At 48.9% G+C, this 26,786-nt stretch overlaps 1 protein-coding gene across 1 annotated transcript; it reads right to left on the reverse strand.

The window, feature by feature from the left end:
* LOC144732332 (uncharacterized) lies at nt 1-25,022 on the reverse strand. The gene is made up of 4 exons (XM_078613810.1): nt 24,117-25,022; nt 7,049-8,351; nt 3,565-3,619; nt 1-942 (listed from the first exon to the last, which is right to left on the reverse strand). Exons 1-4 carry the CDS (start codon nt 24,558-24,560, stop codon nt 888-890), a joined length of 1,857 nt encoding a protein of 618 aa, XP_078469936.1. The 5' UTR covers nt 24,561-25,022; the 3' UTR covers nt 1-887.
* Nucleotides 25,023-26,786: the final 1,764 nt, after the last annotated feature.

The raw sequence follows: 26,786 nt of genomic DNA on the forward strand, positions 1-26,786 counted from the left end.
TAAATTCGTCAGTTAAATTTATTAAAAAAAATATAGGGCAATTTTCATCCACAATATTGTCCACCGCGTCAATATGTACAGTTTTAGTGACCTATGTATATGTGTATATATTTATAAACCGTTATATACAGACAGGACGAAGAAAGAAACAACCATCGTAACAATACCGGTGAGAGCAATAATTGTCAACCGATGGATCAGAAATCGAGAAATCAGATCACATTTTAAAATAAAATCCAGGACTACAATATCATTATTTATTATCATTTAAATTACAAATCATTAAACAGTAGGGCATTATCATCATCGTCGTCGTTATCAATCAATAGCTACTACATTCCCCGATATTACACACAGCAAACAAATGTACATATTTACCAACCTCAAAATACACACACACACACACGCTCACACAATTGTAGACCGCTGTTTGTCGAGTTGAATTATCCCCCCATTAACTGGTACAGTAATACCCCGGTCTACGTCGGGGATGCGTTCCCGAAATGTGCGACGATGACGACGCATATCGAAACGACGTTAAATCGAAGCGATTTTACAGGGTAGTAGTCGTGGTAGTGGGAGGGTGGTGGAGGCGAAGGGGCTGAAAGGCGACAGATAACGCGAGCGGATGGACGACGATGCCATCAGCGATGTAAGTGTGGGGGGGTTGAGGCGACGCAAATCGGGTGGTGGTGTTAATAAAGTGACGACGTAATTACTAAACGACGCAGAAGGGAGACGCGACCATCGGGGTATTACTGTATTGCGGTGTTCATGTTGTTATTCTTATATCACTGTGCCTTTATAAATGTTGCTTCTCTTGTGCGTGCGTGCGTGCGCGTGTGTGTGTGTGGATGCTTTCCATTTTGAATTTCTGATGTTTGTTTTCAGGCTGACGACAGCGCTGGTAGTCCTACGGACGCATCCAACTCAGTGTGAGTTCTGCGAAGATAAAGACAATATACACACACACACACAAGACAAATCAAACACAAAGAGAATGCGCGTTAATTATTTCACAATTCACAATTACACGTTTAACCGGAGCTGTCCAGGGGCTGAGTTCCGGAAAAATACCCACAAGCCACCTCGCACTCCCCCCCAGCCCCTTCCTCCCTCACCTCCTGGGGGTTGACGGGCCAAGGAAAATATTCATTGCAAATTTAAACGCAGCATGCACATGTGTGTGTGTGTGTGTTAAATGTAGCGGGTAGCGCGCTGCGTTACAACCCCGGCGACCCGAGTTCGATTCCCGCTCACGGTCAACACAAGTGACGATTATCTGAAACGGTCCTGGGCCTCCCCTAGATCGACTCAGCCTCAAATGAGTATATGGTGCGATGTGTAAACATCGCCACTAGGGAGACAAGGGCGGTCTGGCGTGGTGTTCTTCACCCACCCCCTCGTGTGTCGTGCCGGCCTTTTTAGGTGATGCTCGCTAACAGCACTTGCCCCAAAAGTATGTTAAGGCTATACGGGGCATCTTTGTCTTTGTTATATATACGTGCGGGGAGCGGTGGTGTAGGGGTAAGCGTACTGTGCTTCGAACCTGGCGATCCTGAGCTCGATTGGCGCTCACGACCAATACGAAATGCCGATTATCTGCACCGCTGCTGGGTCCTCCCCTAGGTCGACTCAGCCCTAAACAAGTGCTTGATGCGGTGGTTGTAAACATTAGCTCTGAGCGGGGGATATTTGTAGGTATCCGCATCAAATCAACAGGAATGCCGTCGACCTCTCGTCAAATCTCGGGTTAAGCTCAGCAGGTTCCTACCTGGATAGCACTTTGGGACGGGGTAAAAACCACATTGCTTTGCACATTAACACAAACTATTGTACTGCACTCCTATGCACCCGCGTCTGACCCCGCATTCGCCGACTACGCGGTCGAGTCACGCTTGTCGAAGTGCAGCACAGACGGATTCAACGATCCATCGCCTTTCGCGACACCTCGTGTTAGCCAGCTGCGAGCCCAAGCCTCGACATGCCTTGCAGCTATTCTCAGGCAGAGAATGACAGACGGGTGCCGTCCATCCAAACGCGAACTACCTGTGCGTCCGGCACGTATCGTGCGATTTGCAGAGCGAACGGAGCGCGTGTTTGTCGTTTGCGTTGTTAACGGCGTGCAGTATATAAACCTGACACAATAAGTACTGTCTTGTGTGTGTGTGTGTTTATACATCCATTGTTGTCACCTGTTTGTTTACATTACATATACGCATTGTGATGGCGTATGCAATCGTACGAGATATATCTATGCAGTCCACAACGGGACTATATATGGGACTGCACGTTATATGTGTGTACAGTCTTTCTGTAAATCCACTGCTGGATGAAGGCCTTACCCACGAGGGTCGTGGGGGAGGGCGATTTGATCGATCATACTTCACCACACCGAGACTGCATTCATCATCATCATTATTATTATTAACTATGAATAAATGTTGTAGAATTACACGAGGACATTTCATATATTGAAATAGATATATTGAAAAAGCCCATTCGTAAAGTTGGGTTAACCCTCCCCTCTGTGCTAAGCACGATACGCGTGTGAGTGCGTGCAGCGAACGTCTCGGTTAATCGATTCCTATCGATATTAAGCTCACGACAATGCATAATAATTAGATAAATGAATTGTGCTTTGTGACGGAGGCTCCGCTCCCTCCTTCCAGCACGACACGCGGCTTACAGATCTCATGAAGTTACAAAGCGTAAAGTGAAATAAAAAAATAAAAATCTCGATCTTAATCTCGACTCATTTCAAAGGGGCACCCCCAGTGGCAGCTGCACCTTCATTGCATGTTGGTGTACATGCAATTAATAAAGTACAGCAATGTACTGAATATTTCGATTTAAAGCTTTCGTGACTGCAGGGATTCTTCTTCTTGGTTCTTTCGGTAAAGTCACGTAGAATGGAAATAATAAAATAATAAAAATAAAACATAATAAAATAGAAGACAGAGTCTGTCTTCTCGACAGACCTGTTCTCCACCTGAGGACGGCTGCTTGCGTTGTGGCCGAAACGTCGTGAGAACTATTTTATTACGTTTCATTTTTATTATTTTATTATTTTATTATTGCCATTCTACGTGACTTTACCGAAAGAACCAAGAAGTACTGAATAGTGTATCAATATTAAGGACGCGTGTTCACCCCCCCCCCCCCACCGCAGTTATGCTATGCCGTATAGCATCACTGATATAATCGTTCTGCGTATAGTATCAACGGTAGGAATTTAGACTCCATTTGTCAATCCACTGCTGGATGAATTTGTATTGTGAGTTGTTCGACAGCACTTCGAGCACGTCGCTTAGGGCGCCAGAGGGTTGGCGAAGGTGGGAGGGGAGATGCCCACGACCCGATGTCTGCACATCTCGTTCGCCTTGGTCTGGAATCGAACTCAGGTGGCCGCATGAAGAGCTGCCGCTTCGTTAGGCTAACCATTGCGCCACCGCTCTCCTCCCCCCCTCCCCCCTCTACCCCATTGTAAATTAATGTACACCACATACGTTATTACAAAGCTGAAAAATTCAGAAAGAAATTGCGAAATAAATTGGTGCTTACCGTCTGTGCACCGGCTGGAACGCGGTTTTCATCGTTGAAGGGCTGGTCAGCGATTCTTTATATGAAACAAAACAAAAATACGCGTCACAGTTAATTATTAAAATAAAACAATCCGATGTACCACTTGCCATGAGTAACTTAAAGTATCATCATCATCATCAGCCACGGTCAATCCGCTGCTGGCATGACGATGGCCTCACCAAGCTACCTCGCAACGATCCACCGAGCATCGGTACACGCGCTCATTTCATCGCTCCATCTCCCACTCGACGTTCTCTCTCTATCGGTATGATATAGAGTATACAGACAAATACAAAGATGTCCCGTGTAGCGTCACCAGACTGTTGGGGGCAAGTGCTGTTAGCGAGCAGCACCTATGAAGGTCGGCACGGCACACGAGGGGGTGGTTGGTTCAGCACCGCGCCCGACCGCCTTTGTCTCTCTTTCTCGTTGTGATATTTACACACCGCACCAGGTTACTCGTTTGAGGCTGAGTCGACCTAGGGAAGGATCGATTCAGATATGATCTAGTCTTTGCGCACACACACGAAACCGCCTGCATTGTCACAGTACATATCTTAACACGTATTGTGTTTTCGCATAAGAAACAACTGATGTAAATGGACACTGATGTTCTGCAAAGGGCTAAAGAGATAAGTTTTAGATTTAGTTAGCCCAGCCGATGCTTTCGATAGCACAAACGGAACATGACAATCTAATTTCATTTATAAAACTGGGTCCCGGCATGAAACGACTGAACGGAGGTTGATTTGGTTTCACTCATAGAGCGCGGGACTCAGCCTGATGAAGTTCCACATCGTCAACGTCGTCATCGTAATCGGTGAACCGAGTAATTCACCTCCCGCGGAGTGTGACGCCGAAGCCAATAAAAAGCGGACGAATCGCTTACGAGCAGCAGACGCGTGCCTATGTTTTAAAATAAGTTTCCATGGAGCTGTTTATTGATTTTTAAAAATAAAAACCACTTTTACAATCTGAAATCAACGTTATACAATGGAAATTTGCGTCGATTGTTGAAGCATAATAATAACGAGAGTATTCCAATTTAATGTGGAGCCAACGTTTAACGCTGCTATCAATGACACAAAGCCGATGCCAATAATCGCTCCGAACGCGGCCGAAGTCGGTCGAATCTCAGAAGAAAATGCAAAGCGAGAGGCCTAAGCCCCCCCCCCCCCCCCCGTGTTCGTATATCACGCGTACGCGCGATCCAACAGCCCGGAGGCTTGCCAGGTGTCGTAGGTTCTGTTGGACTTGCGAGAAAGTGGCCGGGAGGTTGCGACTGTGTGTTCGGATGCCTCCTTCACGGTCGGTTCTGCTGGGACCTCTCCCGTGACGATGCTAAACTCTCGTTAAGAGTGACGCAACAAAAATTAATAAAGCAGCACGCACAAGATCGCATCGTAGCAGCGAATCACGCCTCTTGTCGTGGATTGGAGGCGACACGATGGCAAGATGTCAACTACACTCCGTCCTGGTGTACGATCTCGACCCTGACGATTCCTGTATATTTGGCGGTGGGGGTAGAGGGGGTGGTTGCATGTCTCTCTGTCTCTCCCCCGTGGTGGCGTTTGGATTTAATTCTAGATCTGAAGCTTTCGTGACTGCAAGGAATTCATACTGTTTGTTTTTTTCGGTGAAGTCACGTAGGTGAAAAATAAAATAAATGAAAAGAACTAAATTAAATGTTTTTCTCTCCAGGTTCTCTGGTGTTTTCTATCCACGTTTAGAAACACGGGTTTAGAGCATTCGACTGCTGTGACATTTCACGTGATGATAAGCCCACTTCGTTGAGCTACCAGGTAAAATGTAGAATACATACTCTTAGGTTTTTCGGTAAAGTCACGTAGGTAAAAATATTTTTAATTAATAAAAGTAAAAAAAAAACTTGATACAGTAAATCTGGCTGTGACGGTCCCACCTGATGACGGAGACTTGTGTTGCCTCCGAAACGTCGTGATTTATTATTTTATTTCTATTATTACTTTGATTAATTTAAATTGAATTTTTGTACCTACGTGACTTTACCGAAAAAACCTAAGAGTATGAATCCTTGCAGTCACGAAAGCTTCAAATCTAGAAGAAAAAAAATGTAGAATAGTTTAGTTTATATTTTGGGCAACAGGATTTTGGTTTCTGGCTCTCGATGGGCAACTCATTGTTGGAGAGACCCTGAGGTTCGCTAGGAGGTCTTTAATTCCCTCCATAGTGCACGGGACACTTTGGTAATAGCCTACGCATTGACCGCTAACCAGAGTCTAACTGAGTTGTTTTGTGATCAGCGGCTCAGTCGGAGAGGTTCGGCGATGATAGAGATTAATCGTACGGGCACGCCAAGGATATACTCTGAACCTTTACATTGATTTGAAAACGTTTATTTTTAATCAGTGTCTTTGTTTTATATCATCAAACGCAAGCCTGTATGTAAACTTATCCTGGTAATACATGTTTTTACTTTTTTTGTTTAAGTCTGTTTAAAATGCTGTTATCCTATCTAGACATAAGCCACTATAGGAAATTGCACATTCCAATGGTGAGGCTGCATCATATCCATAGGACAGCCACTGTTGGTTGTACTCTCCCCCCCCCCACCACCTTACCAACGCGTGCCAACCAGCGTGGTGAAGTATGGGCAAACAACTCACGCCACTGACACGGCCATGGGGAGGTCTTCATCCAGCTTTTTATCGATAACTGTCTGTAAATAATGCCACTTTAAACACACGTGGAATTAAGTATTTGTCGTCTTTTATCATTATTATTTAATATGTATCATTACTGTTTGTTATACTTACAAGTGTTCAAACCAATTAAAACCACAAACTCCACAAACTTCTGTCCCAGCTATCTTGCGACATGGTCGGCAGCCACGAGCCCGTTCTAAGATGGGCCGTCTGGAACGCTCTTCCTTCCGATATGAGGAACCCACTGGGAGCTATTCCGCTTATAAGTAATCATCGACTCGGTTGAAACCTCATTTCTTTAGAACTGATTTTTTGTGTTGCGTTTGTTTTCCTTCCTGCGGCACCTCCGATTAGCACGGTTGGCTACATACGGTGCGAAAGAAGTCCAACACACACACACACACATGCACACATCCCTCGGGGTGTTTACGGCTTGCATTCATTTCCGCCTCGCGCCGCGTGCTTCCCACCGCGATTGTCCGACGTTTCGCACCACGTGCCGGAAAGCATTTTTCGGGAACGGAAGAAAAAAATCACTCAACGTTTCGGAGAAGCTCCCGTGACAGGCGGTGGCACAAAACGTCGGACAATCGCGCGCCGAACAAACACAGCGCAGAGCCACGCAAGGAACGACAGTGAGAGAACAAAAATCTGCGCCAGAATATTGATTACAGTGGAGGGAATCCAGATGAGCTAATGCAGCTCTGTGAGTTTTTTATTTATTTTTCTCGTAAGATGTCCAAAGACAAACCCTGCCTCGGCCGTGTGATCAATCTCACCTTGGGCAGCCCTGGTCAACTGGAGGCTGTTGCTGGGCGCCTGGTAGAGGCTGTTCGTCGCGTTGACACCCACGCCGACAAACCCGGCCGCCGCCGCCGCCGCCGCTGCGACCACTCCCGTGCCACCTCGCTGACTCGCAATGCCCAAAAATTCCGCCTGCCTCAACAGGAAACTCTGCTGCTGCTGATGCTGCTGCTGCTGCTGCTGATGGCCTTGGTGATGGTGGTGTTGAGTTTGATGGTGGTGGTTGTTGTGGTGGTGGTGGTGGTGAAGCCCATTCTGCTGCTGCTGGTGCTGGTGGTGGTTGTGCTGAGGACTTTGTTGGTGGAGTTTGCTACAAAGGATGGCTGCTGCTGCAGCTGGACTGTAGAGATAGGCCGAGGGCCCGCCGATCTGGCCGCACGTGTGTTGCGTGACGCTGCTGGGAGACCGTCGTGGGCTATCCGGGGAGGTGGCAGTTTCGGCAAGCGACCAGATTTTTGGCCGAGCGGGACCCACCGGCTCAGGCTGGCTCTCACGATGACCTTGCTGCTGCTGCTGCTGCTGAACGTTGGGATTCTGTTGCTGATGATGCTGCTGCTGCTGCTGGTGATGGTGGTGGTGTCGAAGCAGTTGAGGTGCCCCTTGACTCATGACCACCAGAGTAGGAGAGCCGGGCTTGGACGCGGTCGGAGCCTCGGAGGAGAGACAGCTCGCTGGGGACGTTCTCATGCCGGGCGCAGTCTGTCCCTTGACCACCTCCCGCATCTTCAGGTCGGCCTCCATCGCTCCGTCGCGATCATCCCTGCTCAAGTCTCCACTGTCCTCCTCCTCCTCGCACTTCTCAATGTCGATGTTCTCCAAGTCGATCTCTTCATCGTCGTCGTCATCGTCCTCTTCCGCCTCCTCCTCGCCCACCGCCTCGTCCTCCTCGTCCTCCTCCTCCTCATCCTCCTTCCTATCCACCTCGGCGTCGCTGCCGCACGAGTGTCCCTCTTCGTCGCTACGACTCCGCGGGGCCCACGTCACCTTGTTCTCCTTCTTGAGACGCCGGCGAGCGTTGGCGAACCACGTGGAGACCTGCGTCAGCGTCATCTTGGTGATGATGGCCAGCATGATCTTCTCGCCCTTGGTGGGGTACGGGTTTTTGCGGTGCTCGTTGAGCCACGCCTTGAGCGTCGCCGTGCTCTCGCGGGTCGCGTTCTTGGGACGGGATGGGTCCGTGTACTGGAAGCCGCCGTAGGGGCTGTAGTAGGCGGCTGTTGGGTATGGGAAGGAGGAGTGCTGTAATCCTGGGCTGTCCTTGATCTCGTAATGAGAGCCCTTGGATCGGAGGGAGAGAGAGAGAGAGGGAGAGCGATAGAGACGGAAAAGAACATCAAGGTGGTGCCGTGTTATCGATATGATTCATCATTGATTGCTATTGATGGTCAGCATCACTATCATTATTAATATTATTATGATCGTAATTGGTGTCAATATTGACATTGATGGCATCATCGTCATTGTAATTGGTGATGTCAGAAGCACCATGATGGTGATGATGGTAATTGGTGTCAATATTAGAATTTGCGGCATCATCATCATCATTATTATAATTGGTCTCAATATTATAATTGATGACATCGGTGTCATCAATATAATTGATGTATTCGTAATTATTATGATTGGTGTCGTCATTAGTATCGTTGATGGCATAATGATTCTCGTAAATAATTGGCGTTTTTAAAAATTGTCAACATGATTATCATCATCATCGTAATTAGCATCATTATCATAATTGATCTAGGAATTTATCACCACCATAATCAACAGTGATCTATTGATTCATCATCGTCATCATTTATCGCAGCATCACTATCATCATGAGTGTCATCATCATCGTCATCGTCTTCATCTTCATTCGTGGTATCATCGTTAAATTCATAATCATCCTCATCGATGTAAGAGACACCAACATCATCATCATTATCATCATCACGAGGGCAAATTGGCCTCAATACCATCCTTGATTTAACCAAACGTGGGACCATTGGAATCCATCACCTCTTTAAAGTACGACGGCCTTCATTGAACCAAATCCGCACAGCTTAACGCACTGAAACGCGATCGCAGGACCATAATGCCCTACGCGAGCGAATAACAACAACAACAACAACAAACATACTTCTGAAGTCTTTAACGTCATTCTTTGATATCAGCAGACGGCACGCTTTGATCAATTAGCGTGGCAAAGCGAGGAGCGATTCGCTTCCACGGTTACCGGTTCAAGTGGCGAGACCAATTTAAAAAAAAATGTCCTCAGTTGGGCAATCGTCTTGAATCATCCAGCCATGGTCTATCTACTGCTGAATTAATCCCTCAATCACCCTGCCCCCTTCCCCCCAAGTCGCCACCATCACCCCCCCCCCCCCCCTTACAACGTTTCGTGATTCAACGATCCGTCGCGCGTGCCGGTTTCATCGCTCCGTCTCCATGGCGGTGAAGGGCAGCAACTCCGTGCTCGCGAAGATATAACCGCGTGATGTGCCGTACAAATGTTGAACTATATATTCTGTTGCAATTTATTTTTTGTTATTGGTCAAACCACGCGTTCCGTTTTATGGATAAAACCAAACGCATGCGTCAATAACACGAAATAAAAAATATAAAAGGTGACGTTTTAGACAATGGCCCTTTTTCGTGATGTTACATTACCCCACTTTTTTTTGTTTCGCCTGTAACAGACTGTTGGGGCAAATTGCTTTTAGCGAGTAGCAAAACCTATTGAGGCCGGCACGGCACACGAGGGGGTGGGTGGCCAACACCACGCCCGGCCGCCTTTGTCTCCCTGGTGGCGACATCGCACCAGGTACTCATTTGAGGCTGAGTCGACCTAGGAGAGGCCCAGGACCGGTGCAAAAAAATAGTCACCGGTGTTGGCCGTGAGCGGGAATCGAACCCGGGTCGCCAGGTTCGTAGCGCAGCGTAGCGCTAACCGCTACACCACCGCTCCCCACGCACCACGCACGCGCGCACAGACAAGAACGATCGCGCCACGTGTAAATTCTAGTTCTCTTCTCGAAGGAGGCTGGGACAATCCGCCATATCCCCTGGTAGCGATGCCATCGAGCCTCTTGCATTCCGAATTTGCGTCCCCAAAAAGTCTCCGGCTACGAAGTTTCTCCGTGCCGCTCGGTAGGGGGCAGCATGCTCAGCCTAAAGTTCCACATCACAGCTCGAAGCCTCCCGCCCAACACTCCTCTCTCTCTCGCAAAGACAAAGATCCCCCGTGTAGCCTCGACAGACTTTTTTGGGGGGGGGGGGGCAAGTGCTGTAAGCGAGCAGCAGCAGCAGCAACTTGTGAAGGTCCGGCGCGGCACACGAGGGGTGCTTGCACGTGCACAGTGCTCGCTTGTGTCGGTAACAAGCGAGAAAATCGTCTCTGGTGGAGTGTGACGATGAAGCCGATTGAAAGCGGACGAAAAACCCGCCACGGGCTTTTGTGATCATCATCGTCACCACCAGTCATGATGTATCCACTGCTGGATGATGTCTATCTGTCTCTCTATCTATCTCCCAAGCTGTCTGCTCGCCTCCCACGCGCTCTAGCGATCGATTCATTCAGCGTCCGACTGAATTCGTGGCGATCTGTCGCTCCATCTCCGCGGCGGACGTCCTGTCGGGCGTGTTGCTGTTGTTTGTTGTTGTTGTTGTTGCTGCTGCTGCTCCCTCCTTGGGCTTGCGCTCCGTCGTTAGTCTCGAACACCGGCACCATCATCGATCCCTTTAGCCGTGACGTGCCAAAGCCGAATTGTCCCATCACGTTACCTTTCCCTTAACAGTTCAATAAGCGATTTTTTTGGATTTTATATTTTAATTATATTAATATATTTTTTGATGCCTTACTTTGCTGCGTATGTTGTTGACGGTGCCGGCTATAGGTACAGTATATAATACACGACTGCACTTAGACCAAGGCGCAAGTTGATCGGTCGCCCTCGATTAGCCGAGGAGTGGAACGCATCCGAAAGAGAGAGACAGAGAGACAGAGACAGCGAGAGAGACAGAGAGACAGAGACAGAGAGACAGAGACAGTGAGAGACAGCGAGAAAGACAGGGATACAGAGACAGAGACAGTGAGAGACAGCGAGACAGAGAGACAGAGAGAGAGACAGCGAGACAGAGAGACAGAGAGAGAGACAGACAGAGAGACAAAGAGAGAGACAGACAGAGAGACAGAGAGAGAGAGACAGAAAGAGAGACAGAGAGACAGCGAGAGACAGCGAGAGACAGAGAGACAGCGAGAGAAAGAAAGAGAGACAGACAGACAGAGAGACAGCGAGACAGAGAGACAGACAGTGTCCGCGCAAGTCCACCGTGGGAGATGGAGCGATGGAATCAGCACGTGCGCGACTGCTGGGCGGATTCGTTGCATCCGCAGGGATCGTGTGAGACGCCAAGGGGCCTCTTTGTTGGGGGTGGCCGTCGTCTAGCAGTGGATCGATCATGTCCGACGACGACGACGATGATGATGATTATGACGACGATGATTATGACGACGATGATTATGACGACGATGCTTCGTCATTACACGTCACAGACGAATCGTTGGGTGCCGCGTGTCGAGTTCGAGTCGCCCCTTTCGTTTGCTCTGGCCACGCTAATAGTCCGCTAATGGGGTCAAATTGCCCATTTAAATTGTTATTGTTACTTAACGCTGCGTCCCCCCCCCCCCAGCCTCATGTACTGAGTGTGCGTGCGTGTGTGCATTAGGGGAGCGGTGGCGCGGTGATTAGCTTAACAGCGCGACGAGATGTTAACTACCTTGCCTGGTATACAGGAGGTCGTGGATTCGATCCAGACCCTGACGTCTGCTGCTGTATATTTGGAGTCTGCGGTGTCTCTCTCTCTCTCTCATCATCACGGTGGCTAGGAGATGTTAACGACCTCACCTGGTACACAGGAGGTCGTGGGTTCGATCCCGACCCTGACGCCTGTTGCTGCTGTATATTTGGAGTTTGCGGTGTCTCTCCCCACGTGGTCGCGTGGATTTTTCTCCGGGTCCTCCGATTTTTCCCTCCGCATTTAAAATCAACGTCACGCGTTTCGAGTATTCGGCCGCTATACATTTCCACACGATGGAAAAATCCACACGATGGAAATGTATAGCACGGGGAGGGACGAGGGGTGGGGTGGGGGGAAGACAAAGGCGGCCGGGCGTGGTTCTAGATCGCTCAGAATCACTTGCCCCCAACAGAAAAAAATCACGCCAGTTTATCTGAAGCTAGTTTTATTTGTGGCTATGTAAAGCGAACATAGTCTCTGAATTATGGGCCCTAACCTAAAACGTCGGCTCCATTAACATATATATGCACGCACACACACGCACACACACAACGTGTTGCGCTTATTAACAAAGCGCTGTCAACAGAGCTTTTTACTCGCTTTGCATCGGCTTTAGCGTCACACTCCACTAGAGGCGAGTTACTCGGTTCACAGACGATGGGCCTCGTGTCGTTATTATTTGCGTGTTCGTCCGTTCGATCGGCGTGTCGCGAACGGAACCGAATCAACGTTTCAGCCGTTCAACTCTTTCGGAGTTCCAAAAAAAAGAACAAAAAATTATTGGAAATTATTTGGAAATAATGTTTTTTGTTAGTTTTTAAAACGTTTCCGGGACAGATCATCATCATACAAAACACGCGATTTGCATGTAACCGTATGAATTGGTCGTTTCTATAAAAACGATGTTTAAAAAGTTTCACCGAAAGAGTGATATTATTTAAGTCTAAAATACACGCGCGTAAAACATACTGCTCTGAAGTTAATAACATTTGACTAAATTACGTTCATATATTTGTGTTCATCAGTACCGTGGTAAAATCAATACAATAATCATCGGCTCCCCTACCACGCCGTGTTGGTCACGGGGGAATCATTGTTCGACCATACTTCACCACTCTGGTCGTTACGGGCAGGTAGCTGGGAATGAGGGTGATCCAGGCAGGCCCGTTTCAGGTATCACTCGCAAACTGATGCTAGCCGTGAGCGGGAATCGTCGAACTCGGGTAGTTTGGTGATCGCAACGCAGGTGTCGCTAAAACACACAGTAGACCCGATGTATCGAGTAGAGAACATTTAAGTTCGATTCCCATACCGGGCCACCTCGCATTTTACTCCGGCGCAGATGATGATGATGATGATGGTTGCCATGAGAACTCGTGTTGATGATGGATATAATGATGCTGCTGCTGATGATGATGATGGGTACTGCTAGTACTGATCACGATGGTGTTGATTGCTCCTGTTGCTGCTGCTGATGATGTTGCTGCAAACATGTATCCGTGTTCTATTAATATATTAATGCATTTGGGGTTAGTTAGTTCACGTTACAATCGTGAGCGATACAATGTATTTGCAGACATGTGCGAGTGTGTTGTGTATGTTATCGACGCTTACAATCCCCAACGCGTATACACATATATACACAATTGTTTTGTGTATATATGTGATGCATATATATCTACACATTTTGAATGATGATAAATCGGATTATTATGAATGTCCCACAGACGAAATGTCGCCATCACAGACACCACCGTTGATGTGACGTGACGATGGCGGTGATGATGATCGTCATCATCATCATCAGCAGCAGCAAATTTTAAAACAACGTGAGCCAAAAGGTGCTTTGGGGTTTCAAACAACAACAGACCAGACTCTCAACCGCCACAAACGGCGTGCCAACGATACTATACATGCCCCCCTTCAGAATGAATGATACAAATACGTAACAATTTAACGTATTTGTTTTACCACCCAAAAATGTAAATTATATCATCATAATATTTACGTCCATTCCACGTGTGAGCTTTCTTGTCGTATTTAGTTTTAAGTGGGTTTTTTTTCTTCTTCCCAGCAGAATACGTTCGTGGGTTCACACCTCGGCAAGTTGCATGCGACTCATCTCGCGTGTAACTGCATCACTCAATATGTGGAGGTCTCCACAACCGGTTGCTCGCAGGAGACACAAACTCGACTTCGACTTCAAAATCTTCCCAGACATGTTTGGAACCGCGGCCTCTGTTGTCAACGCGTGGTCGCGCAACGCGTTAGATTTCCAACGAGTCGAATCGGACCGTGAGTTTGCGCCGTTAGATTCCCCAAGTTGCGCAACAGCTCGCTGAGATGTGGACAAAGCGGTCGCGGTTCGGGCGCTGATTAAACTTGCGCGACTTCCAGAGCGGACGACCGGACGAGCGCATCGTAGCCCGCACGCACGGCAGGACCATTCCTCTGCGACCCCTGGTTGTTGCGGGCAACTTTGCTGCGAGCAACTTTGCTCGCGGCAAACCGGTTGCTTCCGGCGGGGGGCGACAGACGGACGGTCTCCCGGAACGGCACTCCGCCCCGATAGCGCGACACACGGAGGACAAACACCCCCCTCCTACAGCTGTAACACAGCCTCCACAGGCTGTTGGGGGAGCGGCAAGTGCCGATAGCTGGCATCTACAAATGTCACACACGCAACACACACACACACATCGCTCGACAAAGACGAAGATCCCCCTTATAGCCTTGACAGACTGTTGGGCAAAGTGCTGTGAACGAGCACCTATTTATGTAAGCCCGGCGTGTCGGTGACTAACACGACGCCCGGCCGCCTTTGTCTTCCCAGCGCTAATGCGTTACACACCGCGTCGGGCACTTATTTAAGGCTGAGTCGACCTAAGCGAGGCCCAGGCCCGCTTCAAATATTACTCGCCACTGTTCATTATTTTGGTCGTGAGCGGGAATCGAACTTGGTGGAGGTAGGGAGGTGGTAGGGTGGTGGGGTGTTCGTAGCGCAGTGCGCTAACCCACGACACTAGCGCTCCTTATCATCATCATCTCACACACGCACACGCAACCCTCTCTGTCTTCTCAAGATGCCGCTACGAACTAGAATCATTCAGGTCTTGATACGATTACAACTTTGAAGGTGCTCGTTGTTGCTGGGGCACACTGGGCGTACGCTCTGCAAACTGTTTATCTTCATCAACAACAACAACAACAACAATAATAATAAAACATCGCTCCGATCCGCTGCGAGCAACTGGTTGCGCAAGTTGCACGCGACTTGGTTGCAGAGACGGCTGCTGTAGAAGCCAATCGGTTCGCACGCAAAAACCGAGTCGAGCAACTGCGCGCAACCGAGTTTTAAGCAACCGATTGCGATAGCTTGTGAATTGCGGACCCCGCGCGAGAGATCGTACGCATGGTATGGTCTCGCGAGATGGGTCAGGCTCTGTATATCATCATACCTAATCGAATGGGGTCCCACAGTTTGCATGGAGTGCTCGTACCAACATCGGAACCCCCCCCCCCCTTCACTGTGATCCTGACCAGCCGCCGCGCGGACTCTGCTGATGAGAGCCACAATGAACGAAACCCCATCCACGAGTCGCTTGCTGATGAGCCAGAGTAACACGAAGGTTGTTGTTGTTGATGTTGTTGTTGATGTTGTTGTTGTTCGCGACGCTATATCTGGGTGACCCCGAGGCGACGTGAGACGTTCGATTCGCGATCATGACGAGTGACGTTTCTTGCAGCGCTTCACGAAGGCGCATTGCCCAGCGCGGTGAAGTATGGTCAAACTATAAACAAAACAACACCCGTATCACGACCCGCACGGCGAGAGAAGGCCTTCATCCAGCAGTAGATTCGCAATGCCACTGTAAATACTTTCAATTATATAACAATAAGCAGCATATCCTTTGGAGGTGGTCGTTCGTCCATCCCTCCAGCCAGCCAGCAAAACTTATTTGCGAAATAAAGTATCATGCTATGCATTGCACTATACATACAGCGTGATTATAAATGCATCTACAGTAGATAATTGTAACCATATACAACAGGGCACGTGATCATGATACGACTAACGGTGCTCTAGGCTAGTATGTGTCAATAGCAGATGATCACGTACAGGAATTAGCACGGCACATTCTCTATCCACTGCTGGATGAAGGCATCCCCAATTGTGTACCACCAAACATTACTCGTATCTACAATCAATTATTTACGTATGCTATAATAATGCGGGTAATGTAATAGCTGTGCGTTTAATCGCTGTTCCACGAACATATATCCATATATGGTTTTAACGAAACATAAGCAATGCAGAACGGGTGGTTACAGTATATGTGTACAGCTGTATACCACATGAAGTGGTATCTTTGCTCTACGTATACTGTATATATACATAATCACGTCTAGTTCAGTGGGTTGAGATCCTTTACACTTTATGGGAAATCTGATCTCAGTCATATAAACCAATGGACATGTATTCCACATTATTATAGTCTAATATGAACTCTAATTTAAAACCTCAAATAGCTACAGCATGAGGCAGGGATTTTTTTTTTTACATCAATAAACAACAACAGCCGCCATTCGCCACTAAGCGGCGGTGACGTCACCACGGCGCTTGTGCCAGGCTAGGTGCACGTTGATATCATAAATATATATACACACTTTATTTTTTATTTTTCACCTACGTGACTTTACCGAAAAAACCACTGAGTATGGATTCTTGCAGTCACGAAAACTTATAATCTAGAATATATATACACACACAGAGCAATAACATAGCATTTCTCAGAAAGGGGGCTTTTACTTAATTTAAACAATTTGTTTACGTGTGTATACATAAGAAACACGACTTTTTAAAATATAAACTGAAGACTACGATGTTATACCCATGTAAATGTCGAGTTCAACTATGTATTAGTATGTGTATATGTGTGCAGCTGGAATTAATACAAAGGCAGTATTCTTATTCAATTATTTCCACTAATACTATCAACATTTTTTTTTTACACGCGCAAAACCTGTGTTCATATATTATAACAATGTACACGGGGATAATCAATTGAAAAAAAACATCGCAAGTATTTATAAATCCACTGCTGGATGAAGGCTTCTCATTGCCGCGTCAATTATGGGGGGAGAGAGTGGGGGGGGGGGGTGGGAGAGTGGGGGGGGGGGGAGAGTGGGGAGTGTTATTGACCATACTTCACCGCGCTGGTCAATGCGGATTTGGTGACGGAGGAAGGCTACCGGTGAAGGCGTCACTCGACGTGGCCGCGTGCGCTAACTGCTGCGCCACCACTCATCGCGATATTTACACACGCAAGTGAAGAGTGGCAATTCAACGTAACGCGCGCGTGTGTGTAAAGGCCAGTGCCCGGAACGTTGGTCAATCCACGTTCGTTATTTTTTCTTGTGGTTGTTGATATGAGAAATACACACACACACATATATATAAATACCACGTCCATATCTGTTTGCTCACTGATAAAACAATAACCGAAATCCACTGCGCGATAATGACACCGCACTGCCATTGAGACAATTAGTTAAAGCAGACGTGGGTAAAAAAAAATAGTTAACTGTTGGTAACATTCACATTTAAACACATGTAATAAAAAAAATACACGTTAAATAATCAAATATTACGTATCCTCCCCCCCCACCACCCCACACGGTCGCGTCTATGATCACATCAGTAAAATATTTTCAGTGTTTTTTTTATGTTGCTGTCTCAAATCCATTCCCTGCTAACCACAGCGATCTCTCTCTCTCTCTCGCTCGGCGTGTTTGACGTCCAGCGAGTGCGTTTATGTACAACGTTTATATCTGAACCCGTCCCGGGCCTCACCCCTAGGTCGACTCAGCCTTGAACGAGTACGTGCTGATGGGTGTTGCGAAACGTCGCCACTGGGAGAGACAAATTCGGCCGGGCGTGGTGGCGACCATCCATGACCCTCGTGTGTCAAAGTGCCGGCCTTCACAAGTGCTCGCGAAGAGCACTTGCCCCAACAGTCTGTTTGAAGGCTATTCGGGTACGGGTTAAACTTTGTCTTGTTTATATCGCATCATCATCATCATCATCAGGAGCCATGGTCCATCCACTGCTGGATGAAGGTCACCCCTCCTTCCGCCACCCGCCATGCAATTCATAATCTGCCTCGACACGTCGAGGCACGGAATATTGGTCGCTCCATCTCCCTTCCGTGGACGAACTCTCAGACGCGTTCCATCTATCGCCCGCCGCTTACGCCATAATCCTCGACCATCAGCCAGTGGCTAGGAGATGTTAACTCCCTCGCCTGGTACACAGGAGGTCGTGGGTTCGATGCCGACCCTGACGCCTGCTGCTGTATATTTGAAGTTTGCGTGTCTCTCTCTCATCATCATCACGGTGGCTAGGAGATGTTAACTCCCTCGCCTGGTACACAGGAGGTCATGGGTTTGATGCCGACCCTGACGCCTGCTGCTGTATATTTGAAGTTTGCGTCTCTCTCTCTCATCATCATCATCATCAGGGTGGCTAGGATATGTTAACTACCTCGCCTGGTACACAGGAGGTCGAGGGTTCGATGCCGACCCTGGCGTCTGCTGTGCGTGTCTCTCTCTCCGTGGACGCTGGAGTCCTCCGGCTTCCCCCCCCACCTCCACATCGAGTTTCGCCGTCGCGCGTTTAGATCGTTTGGCTACCGGCCCTGCTATAAATGTCCACACGATGACAATACGTCACTTCGTTGAGCACTCATTTGTGGCCAGATTGCTCCCAAAAAAAAGATAGTTATTTTTTTATATATAGCTCAGTGGGCATTACCTGGTCAAATAAAATATAAATAGTTAGAAGTTTATCGACCATCATCACCCCCTCCCCTCCCCCATATGGAGCCGTAGCGAGCTCTCCGGACAGCTCGAGTGACGCCGTTTAGCCCGAGCGCGTCACGTCCTCTACCCCACGTGTGCCTCGCCCCCGTATCGACGGTGCGCTGATTGCAAGCGAGCCTGACTCACCTACCCACTCACCTACTCACTCACCTTCTCACTCACTCATCCGCTCACTCACCTACTAACTTCTTCAGTCACCTACTCACTCACTCACTCACGCACCTACTAATTCATTTCCTCACTCACCTACTCAGTCATTCACTCACCTACTCCCTCACCTACTCACTCACCTCCTCACTCACCTACTCACTTATTCACTCATTCACTCACCTACTTACTCACCCACATACTCACTCGCTCACCTACTCACTCACCTACTCACTCACCCACTCATTCACCTACTCACTCACCTACTCACTCACCCACTGACTCATCTCCTCACTCACCCACTCACCTCCTCACTCACCTACTCACCTCCTAACTCACCTCCTCACTCACCTCCTCACTCACCTACTCACTCACCCACTCACCTCCTCACTCACCTACTCACACACCCACTCACTCACCTACTCACTCACCTACTCGCCCACTCACTCACCTACTCACTCACTAACTCGCCTCCTCACTCACCAATGGCACTACTAACCCTCCTGGCGCATGGATATACACCAATTTGCCTTCATAGGCGACCGTGCGGGCCGAATTTTTCGTTGTACTGTGTCTTCTATGTTCCCGCGTCTAAGTTCCCCGCAGCCTCCACCACCCCGCCAATGGCTCGCGTGGTGAAGTATGGTCAATTCGTCCACCCCCTAAATCCAGCAGCATCCTTCACATCAGCTCCGTACGTGCGTACGTACAGCGGTGTGACGTTTCGGGCGAGGACCCTACTTGGTGGTGCATTGGCTATCTCGGAAGAAATTATCTTTCTCCTCCAAACGCCGCGCGCGTGTTGTCGCCACCGTATCCGCCGTGGCAGCGATGACGATTCAATCGTCCATAGTAGAGGTGTTTTTTTGGGTTAGGTCGCGTAAATATATAAATGTGTCGTTAAACCCTCCACCACTCGACACGGCCAACTAGTAAGGGTTGTCACGTAAACAGAACGTGGCCAATTCGTCACTAGTACAGCACTAACCGGTGTGTTGGAGAGCCAAGCCACAACATTTACAATCTGAGTACGACGTTTCGCCACTAATTACAACCAGCTTCATCAGGCGACAGCCAGAGTTGGCTGTGTCGGGTGGTGGCGGGTTTCCACGACACATTTATCCATTTACGCGACCTAACCCAAAACAAACCCCTCTTTTATGGATGATATTGGTCGCGAAAGCCTGCCGCTACGTGTTCAACGATTCAATCGAACGTCCGTATTCCTTTTTTTATCGACAACTGAAAACTGGGACAGGCCGATCCATTTACAGATACCCCACCGCCAAATTGCCACATCTTTTGCTTTGTCTCCTCTGAGCGGATTGAACGTCGTCTGGGGAAGGCGGCGATGGCCTCGTGTCTCTTTGCAGAGCGGACGGCGCTAAAATTGTCCAGCGAGTGATCTCGAGGTTGGCGGGAGACGAGTGGTGGCTCGGGAAACTGAGTGCAAGAACAGCATCTGTGGGGTATCTGTAAATGGATCGCCATCTGTGTGTGTGTGTATATATTGTTTTATTTTACTGAGCGTTAAATTATTCAACGTCGCGCGATCTGCCGTCAGTGAACGACACACGTCAATTAGTTTTTATAGAGAGTTACGTCACTTTCAAAACAATATATTCATTATAAAAATCGTTTATTGGTGCGTAGTCGGTTTTTGTGTGCGTGTGTGTGTTTTAGTGCAGCGTGTCTATTTTTTATTTTGTTCATGGGTGTACAAGGACATTCGCGTAGAATTTAACTACGTGAGCGAGTGTGTGTGTGTGTGTGAGCATACACTGGCCTTAATAGATGCTCGCTAACAGCACTTGCCCCAACAGTCTGTGAAGGCTACACGGGGGATCTTTGTCTGTGTGTACTCGGGTGCCAACTCAGTGAAATCTCACTTCGCTGGGATCACGTCATTCCCTTGCGTTGTTGTCAGAACGTCACAACTCAGAATAAGTATCAATACGTGAGGAATCCGAAAAGCTTTCAAGCATTTTTTTTCCCACACACGTCCAGTTACAATCTGGTTCCACTCCGTTCGTATTTGCTTCAGGGTGTCCACAAGCCGGTGCGTTTCCCCAGCCTTCGTTCGCACGTATATCGAAACGTCGTACGTTGAACAACTTATAACACGCGTGCTGCCAGGATGCGTTCCCAGCCTTCGTAAGTTATCGCGCCATCCTATGCACGCATCGTGACGCGCGCCATTCGCTACGTCAACAAAGACAATTTCCTCCTGAAAATAACGTTGTATTTCATACCGCGTAGATTTAATGTAACGTTAAAAAAACTTGCGTAAATAAAGGAAACGTAGCGAAAAAAATAAATGTTATATTAATTTATATAGTCCTGTAAATAGACGAATGGATTATTTATAAATGTCAGTGTATTTATTCATTACTTTACTTTATTTTTGAGTGTAAAATAATGGTGAAAGACTTCCATAAACTTTGTTTATCGAAAATACGCATAACGTTACTGTACTATCGCTCTGTGTATATAGAGTGTCATCCTGCTACTCACCGACCTCACCTACCCGCTCACTCACCTACTCACCTACTCACTCACCTACCTACTCACTCACATACTCACCTACCCACTCACTCACCTACTCACTTACTCACTCACTTACCCACCTACTAACTTACCCACTCACTCACTCACCCACTCACTCACTCACCTACCTACCTACTCACTCCCATACTCACTCACCTACCCACTCACTCACCTACTCATTTACTCACTCACCTACCTACTCACTCACATACTCACTCACATACTCACTCACATACTCACTCACATACTCACTCAAGATCTCCTCTTCTTCCCTGCGTCTATGCCCCCGTACACTGTGACTCTGTGTGCACAACCTCGCACATGCCGAGTGGTCAGTTCATGTGGACTTTGCAGAGTTTTCGTCTCTTGTTTTAATTAACGGGCGAATTAATAAAAGCAGCGGGCCTAATGTTGACTAAATCAAACTGCTAGTCTTTTGCGGTACCATCAAAACGTGTGTGTCTGTGTGGTATAATTTAAACTGCCTGTTTGTGTACGTGTCGAGTTAGTCGCTGCACGTGGAGGTGTATGCACGCACATTTATTAAGTATCGTATATGCGTCTGCAGCAAGGTAGTATACTGTGCAATTCGACAAATACGTGAAACATTTAATATACGAATGCATAGCACCTCTACGTAATACACGTATTGTTTATACACATTTATATTTAGTAGATGCGTGTATAAATAGTCAATGTAATACGTGAACATAGAATATTTGTTGCGTGGATGTTTGTGCATAGTATATATATGTAGTCAGTTAATTAACTTTCGTAAAACTTTTGCCCAAGTTCCTGATATAGAATATGTATATAGTTAGTAGTTTGTACACGTGTTTTTATGTAGAGTAGTTTGTGTATTATTAGAGGTAGGGCATATATTGCACGTATTGTTATCATCGAACACGTGTGCATTGGGTTAATGTATATGTACAACACTGTACACACCACACATACGCAAAGACAAAGATCCTCCGTGTAGCCTTAACAGACTGTTGGGGCAAGTTCTGCTAGCGAACACCACATATGCACAAACACAAAATAATACACACACATAGATATATGAATGTGTTTTGCTCACAACGCACACACAGCTGTATAGATTATGTGTTTGTACCACACACACGTAGATGTGTATGTATGTGTGTGTTTGTATATACACATCTGTACAGCACCACACACACACGTACACATATCACCCACGCACTACACAAACAAAGCAAAATAGCGCTGTTAGCGAGCACCTATTGAGGCTGGCACGGCGGAGTCTTGTGGCCAGCACCACGCCCGACCGCCTTTGTCTCCCAGCGCGCCCGGCACTTGCACACGCTCTGCCAGAGGGACCTATTTAGTCGCCCTCGTGGGACCGCTTCGGCCACATTCGTAAGTTGACCGCGAGCCGGAGTCGAACTCGTGTAGCGTGTGGTTCGTAACGCAGCGCGCTCACCGCGACACGAGCCAAACTGTGGGCGAGATGACCACACGAAGCTGCACACGAACAAAGAGGCAAAGTTGCTCCGTAATGGACCTCAAGTGGCCGTTTGGGGCAAGTTGCTGCTAGCGAGCGCCTACGAATAGACGAGCGGGTGTGGTTTGTCCAACACCACGCTCGGCCGCCTTTGTCTCCCCAAGTGCCGATTGCTTAGACGCACCGCACCGGTGGTGTTCGTTGACGGCCGAGCCGTCCTAGGCGAAGGGCGAGAAGGCCCAGGACCGGTTCGAATATTTTTCGCCTCCCTCCATCCACTCTTACATCATCCAAAGGTCCCCCGTGTAGCCTTAGCAGACTCTAGGGGGCAAGTGCTGTTAGCGAGCAGCGCCTACGAAGGCCGCCAACTGTGACACACGAGGCGGTGAGTAGCCAGCACCACGCCCGGCCGCCTTTGTCTCCCCGTTGGCGATGTTTCACAGACCGCAACCAGCGGGAATTGAACTCGGAAAGGCCGCGTCCCTAGCGCAGAGTGCTCACCACGACACCAACGATCCGCACATTCGCACGCGGACAACACAAACAAAGATCCTCCGTATAGCCTGAACAGATTGTTGGGGCAAGTGCTGTTAGCGAGTACCTATGAAGGCCGACACGGCACACGAATGGGTGCGGTGGTCAACACCACGCCCGCCCGCCTTTGTCTTCCGAGTGGAGATGCTTACACATTGCACCAGGTTGCTCATTTCGAGGCTGAGTCGACCTAGGGCAGGCCCAGGAGCGGTCCAGATATTCGCCGCTGGTATTCGCCGTGAGCTGGAATCGAACTCGAGTCGCCGGGTTCGTGGCGCAGTGCGGCGGCTAACCACGACACTACCACGGTGACACACAAAGATCCCCCGTATAGCCTTAACAGACTGTAGGGGCAAGTGCTGTTAGCGAGCACCTATGAAGGCTGGCACGGCACACGAGGGGGTGGGTGGCCAGCACCAAGCCCGGCCGCCTTTGTCTCCCTAGTTTACGATGTTTACACACCGCACCAGGTACTCACTTGAGGCTGAGTCGACCTAGGGGAGGCCCAGGACCGGTTCAGATAAATCGTCACTGGTGTTGGCCGTGGCGCGGGAATCGAACCCGGTGTCGCCGGGTTTGTAGCGCAGCGCGCTAACCGCTACACTTACCGCTCCCCACACACGCACAACAGACACAGGCTGACAGACGAGCGCAGCACTCACTCGCTCACTCGTGCAACTCACCAACTGCGAGAAGACGCTGAGTTCGGCCGCCGTGTACGGCAGGAAGGCCCCGTACGCCTGCGCCGCGTACGGAGAGCCGTACAGCCCCAGCACGGCCGCGGCAGCTGCCGATGAATTCATTTGAAACTCCCGGCACTGCGATCCTCCTGCCTGCTGGGATGATGACACCGCTGCTGCCGCCGCTGCCGCTGCTGCTGCCGCTGCTGCGGATGATGATGATGATGATGACGACGTTGCCGCTGCTGCTGCTGCTGATGATGATGATGAAGAAGTTGCTGATGCCGCCGCCGCCGCTGCTGCTGCTGCTGCTGATGATGATGATGATGAGATTGATGATGCCGCGTTTTGGGATGACAGTCGATCAACGAACAAAGCTCCACCAGTTTGTGCCGAGACCGATGATCCTACTGGGATGTATTGACACGTTATTTGAGAAAAGGACATTGCTGGCTGGGATGATTAAAAAAAAAGAGTTGCCGCTGATGATGATGCTGCTGCTACTGATGATGCTGCTGCTGCTGATGATGATGCTGCTGCTGATGCTGCTGCTGATGATGTTGATGTTCTCGTGGATGTCGCTTCGTCCGCTCCGTTCTCTGATCGTTGTATTATTATTCAAGGGCGAACACTGCTAACTATGAATAAATAGTGCGACTGGCAATGTATGGACAGTGGTGATTAGACAATTGTTATGATTGCCGAATCAATAAGGAGCAAAAGGCAATGCCTTCCCCTTACCCTTACGGCGTGTGCAGTACTCAATGAATATTCGTGTCTCTCTCTCTCTCTCTGTGTGTGCCTCTCTCTCTCTATCTCTTTCTCTCCTATGCCCCCCCACCACCCCGTTTTCCTCCTCCACCACCACCACCACCACCCCCCTCTCCTCCTCCTCCTCGGAAAAAAAAACACACACGCAGGTCCACCGCCGTTGCTAACACAAGCTCAAACCTTCGATGCACCCACGCTAAGCCCCGCACTCTCCTCCTCCTCCTCTCTCGCTCTCTCTCGCGCGCTGTCGTTCTTTTTTGCGTTGTTGCTTTGCAATTCGGGGGGGGGGGGGGGGATGAGAAGAGGGAGGGGCAGCGGTGTTGGGTGGGAGCAGAGGGCGCTTTGGTTTTTGGTTGAGAGGCGGGGTGGGTGGGTGGGTGTGGGGGGGGGCGAGGTTGAGGGGTGATAAAGGCGAGAGGAGGAGGAGGAGGTTGCGGAGCAGGAGGCGGCGCAGGGGATGGAGTGAGTGACTTGAGCGAGTGTGGAGTTTAGAGTTGAGAGGGCAGAGGGGTGGATGTGCGGGGGGGGGGAACTTCTAGACTCTGGAGTTTGTAATCATCATAATAATATAACAGCTTACAAGTAGTCGTCGCGAGTGCTTGCGTCTGCACGCACACGCGCGCGCGCGCGTGTGCGTGTGGGGAGCGGTAGTGCAGCGGTTAGCGCGCTGCGCTACGAACCTTGCGACACGAGTTCGATTCCCGCTCACGGCCACCAACAGCGGCGATAACGATTATCTGAACCGATCCCGCGCCTCCCCTAGATCGACTCAGCCTCAAATTAGTACTCTGCACGGCGGTGTGCAAAACAAAAAAAAATCGTCGTTCCGGGGGCCGTGGTGCTGGTCACGCCACCCCATCGCGTGCAACGCCGCGACTCCCCCGACAACCCTTGCCTCCAAGAAGTCCGTGCGTGACAGGCTATACGGGGGATCTTTGTCTAGTTTAGTTCCACTGATGCGTCTGAGTTGGGAGGGCGCTGTTGAATAGTGAGTGCATCACTGCGTTTTAGGGAACACGCGGTTGAGGGTGGGCGGGTGGGTGGATGGTGTGTGGTGTGTGTGTGACGTCTGTGTGTGAACTGTGGTGGTAGTGATTGTGTGTTGGGAGTTAACGCGTCTTTTTATTTTTTTTACCAATCACTGTTGCTCAGTGGAGGGCAGATCCGAAATCCCTAAAACGCCAAATGTTCAGCAACATGCAACACTCTTAAAGTTCTAACTGATAGTTCATTTGAAGCTTTCGTGACTGCAGGAATCCATACTCTTTGAATCTATCGGTAAAGTCACGTAGGTAGAAAAATAAAATAAAAAATAAAATAAAAAATAATATATCACGACGTTTCGTGTTCTTCCTGGTTCAGTAGTTCCACTGCTGGATAATATTTTTTCCGCCTGAGGACGACCGCTTGTGTTTCGATCGAAACGTCGTGATAGATTATTTTTTATTTAGTTTTTCTACCTACGTGACTTTACCGAAAGAACCGAAGAGTATGGTAGAGAGTTATTGCACTGCTCGTATTGAGCAAGGTCGTAAGAATTGCGTGACCCATGGCAGTACGAATGAAGGTGGTGGTGGCTGAGTGATTGGGGAAACGTGTCTCTGTGTTCACGAAAGTGGTGGTGGTGCTGTGTACTCAAATGAGTACCTGGTGCGGTGCGTAAACATCGCCCCTAGGAAGACAAAGGCGGCCGGGCGAGGTTGCTAGCCACCCAAACCCGCTCGCGTGCCGTGACGGCTTTCATGGGTGCTGCTACTCACTAACAGCACTTGCCCCTAAAGTCCGTTAAAGCTATACGAGGGGTGGGGAGGTCTTTGTCTTTGGTGGTGTGTGAGTGGGTTAGTGAGTGAGTGAGTGAGTGGGTGGGTGAGAGGGTGAGTGGGTGAGTGGGTGAGTGAGTGA

Source organism: Lampetra planeri, chromosome 42 (assembly GCF_965212315.1).
Source record: "Lampetra planeri chromosome 42, kcLamPlan1.2.h2, whole genome shotgun sequence".
Taxonomy (NCBI): domain Eukaryota; kingdom Metazoa; phylum Chordata; class Hyperoartia; order Petromyzontiformes; family Petromyzontidae; genus Lampetra; species Lampetra planeri.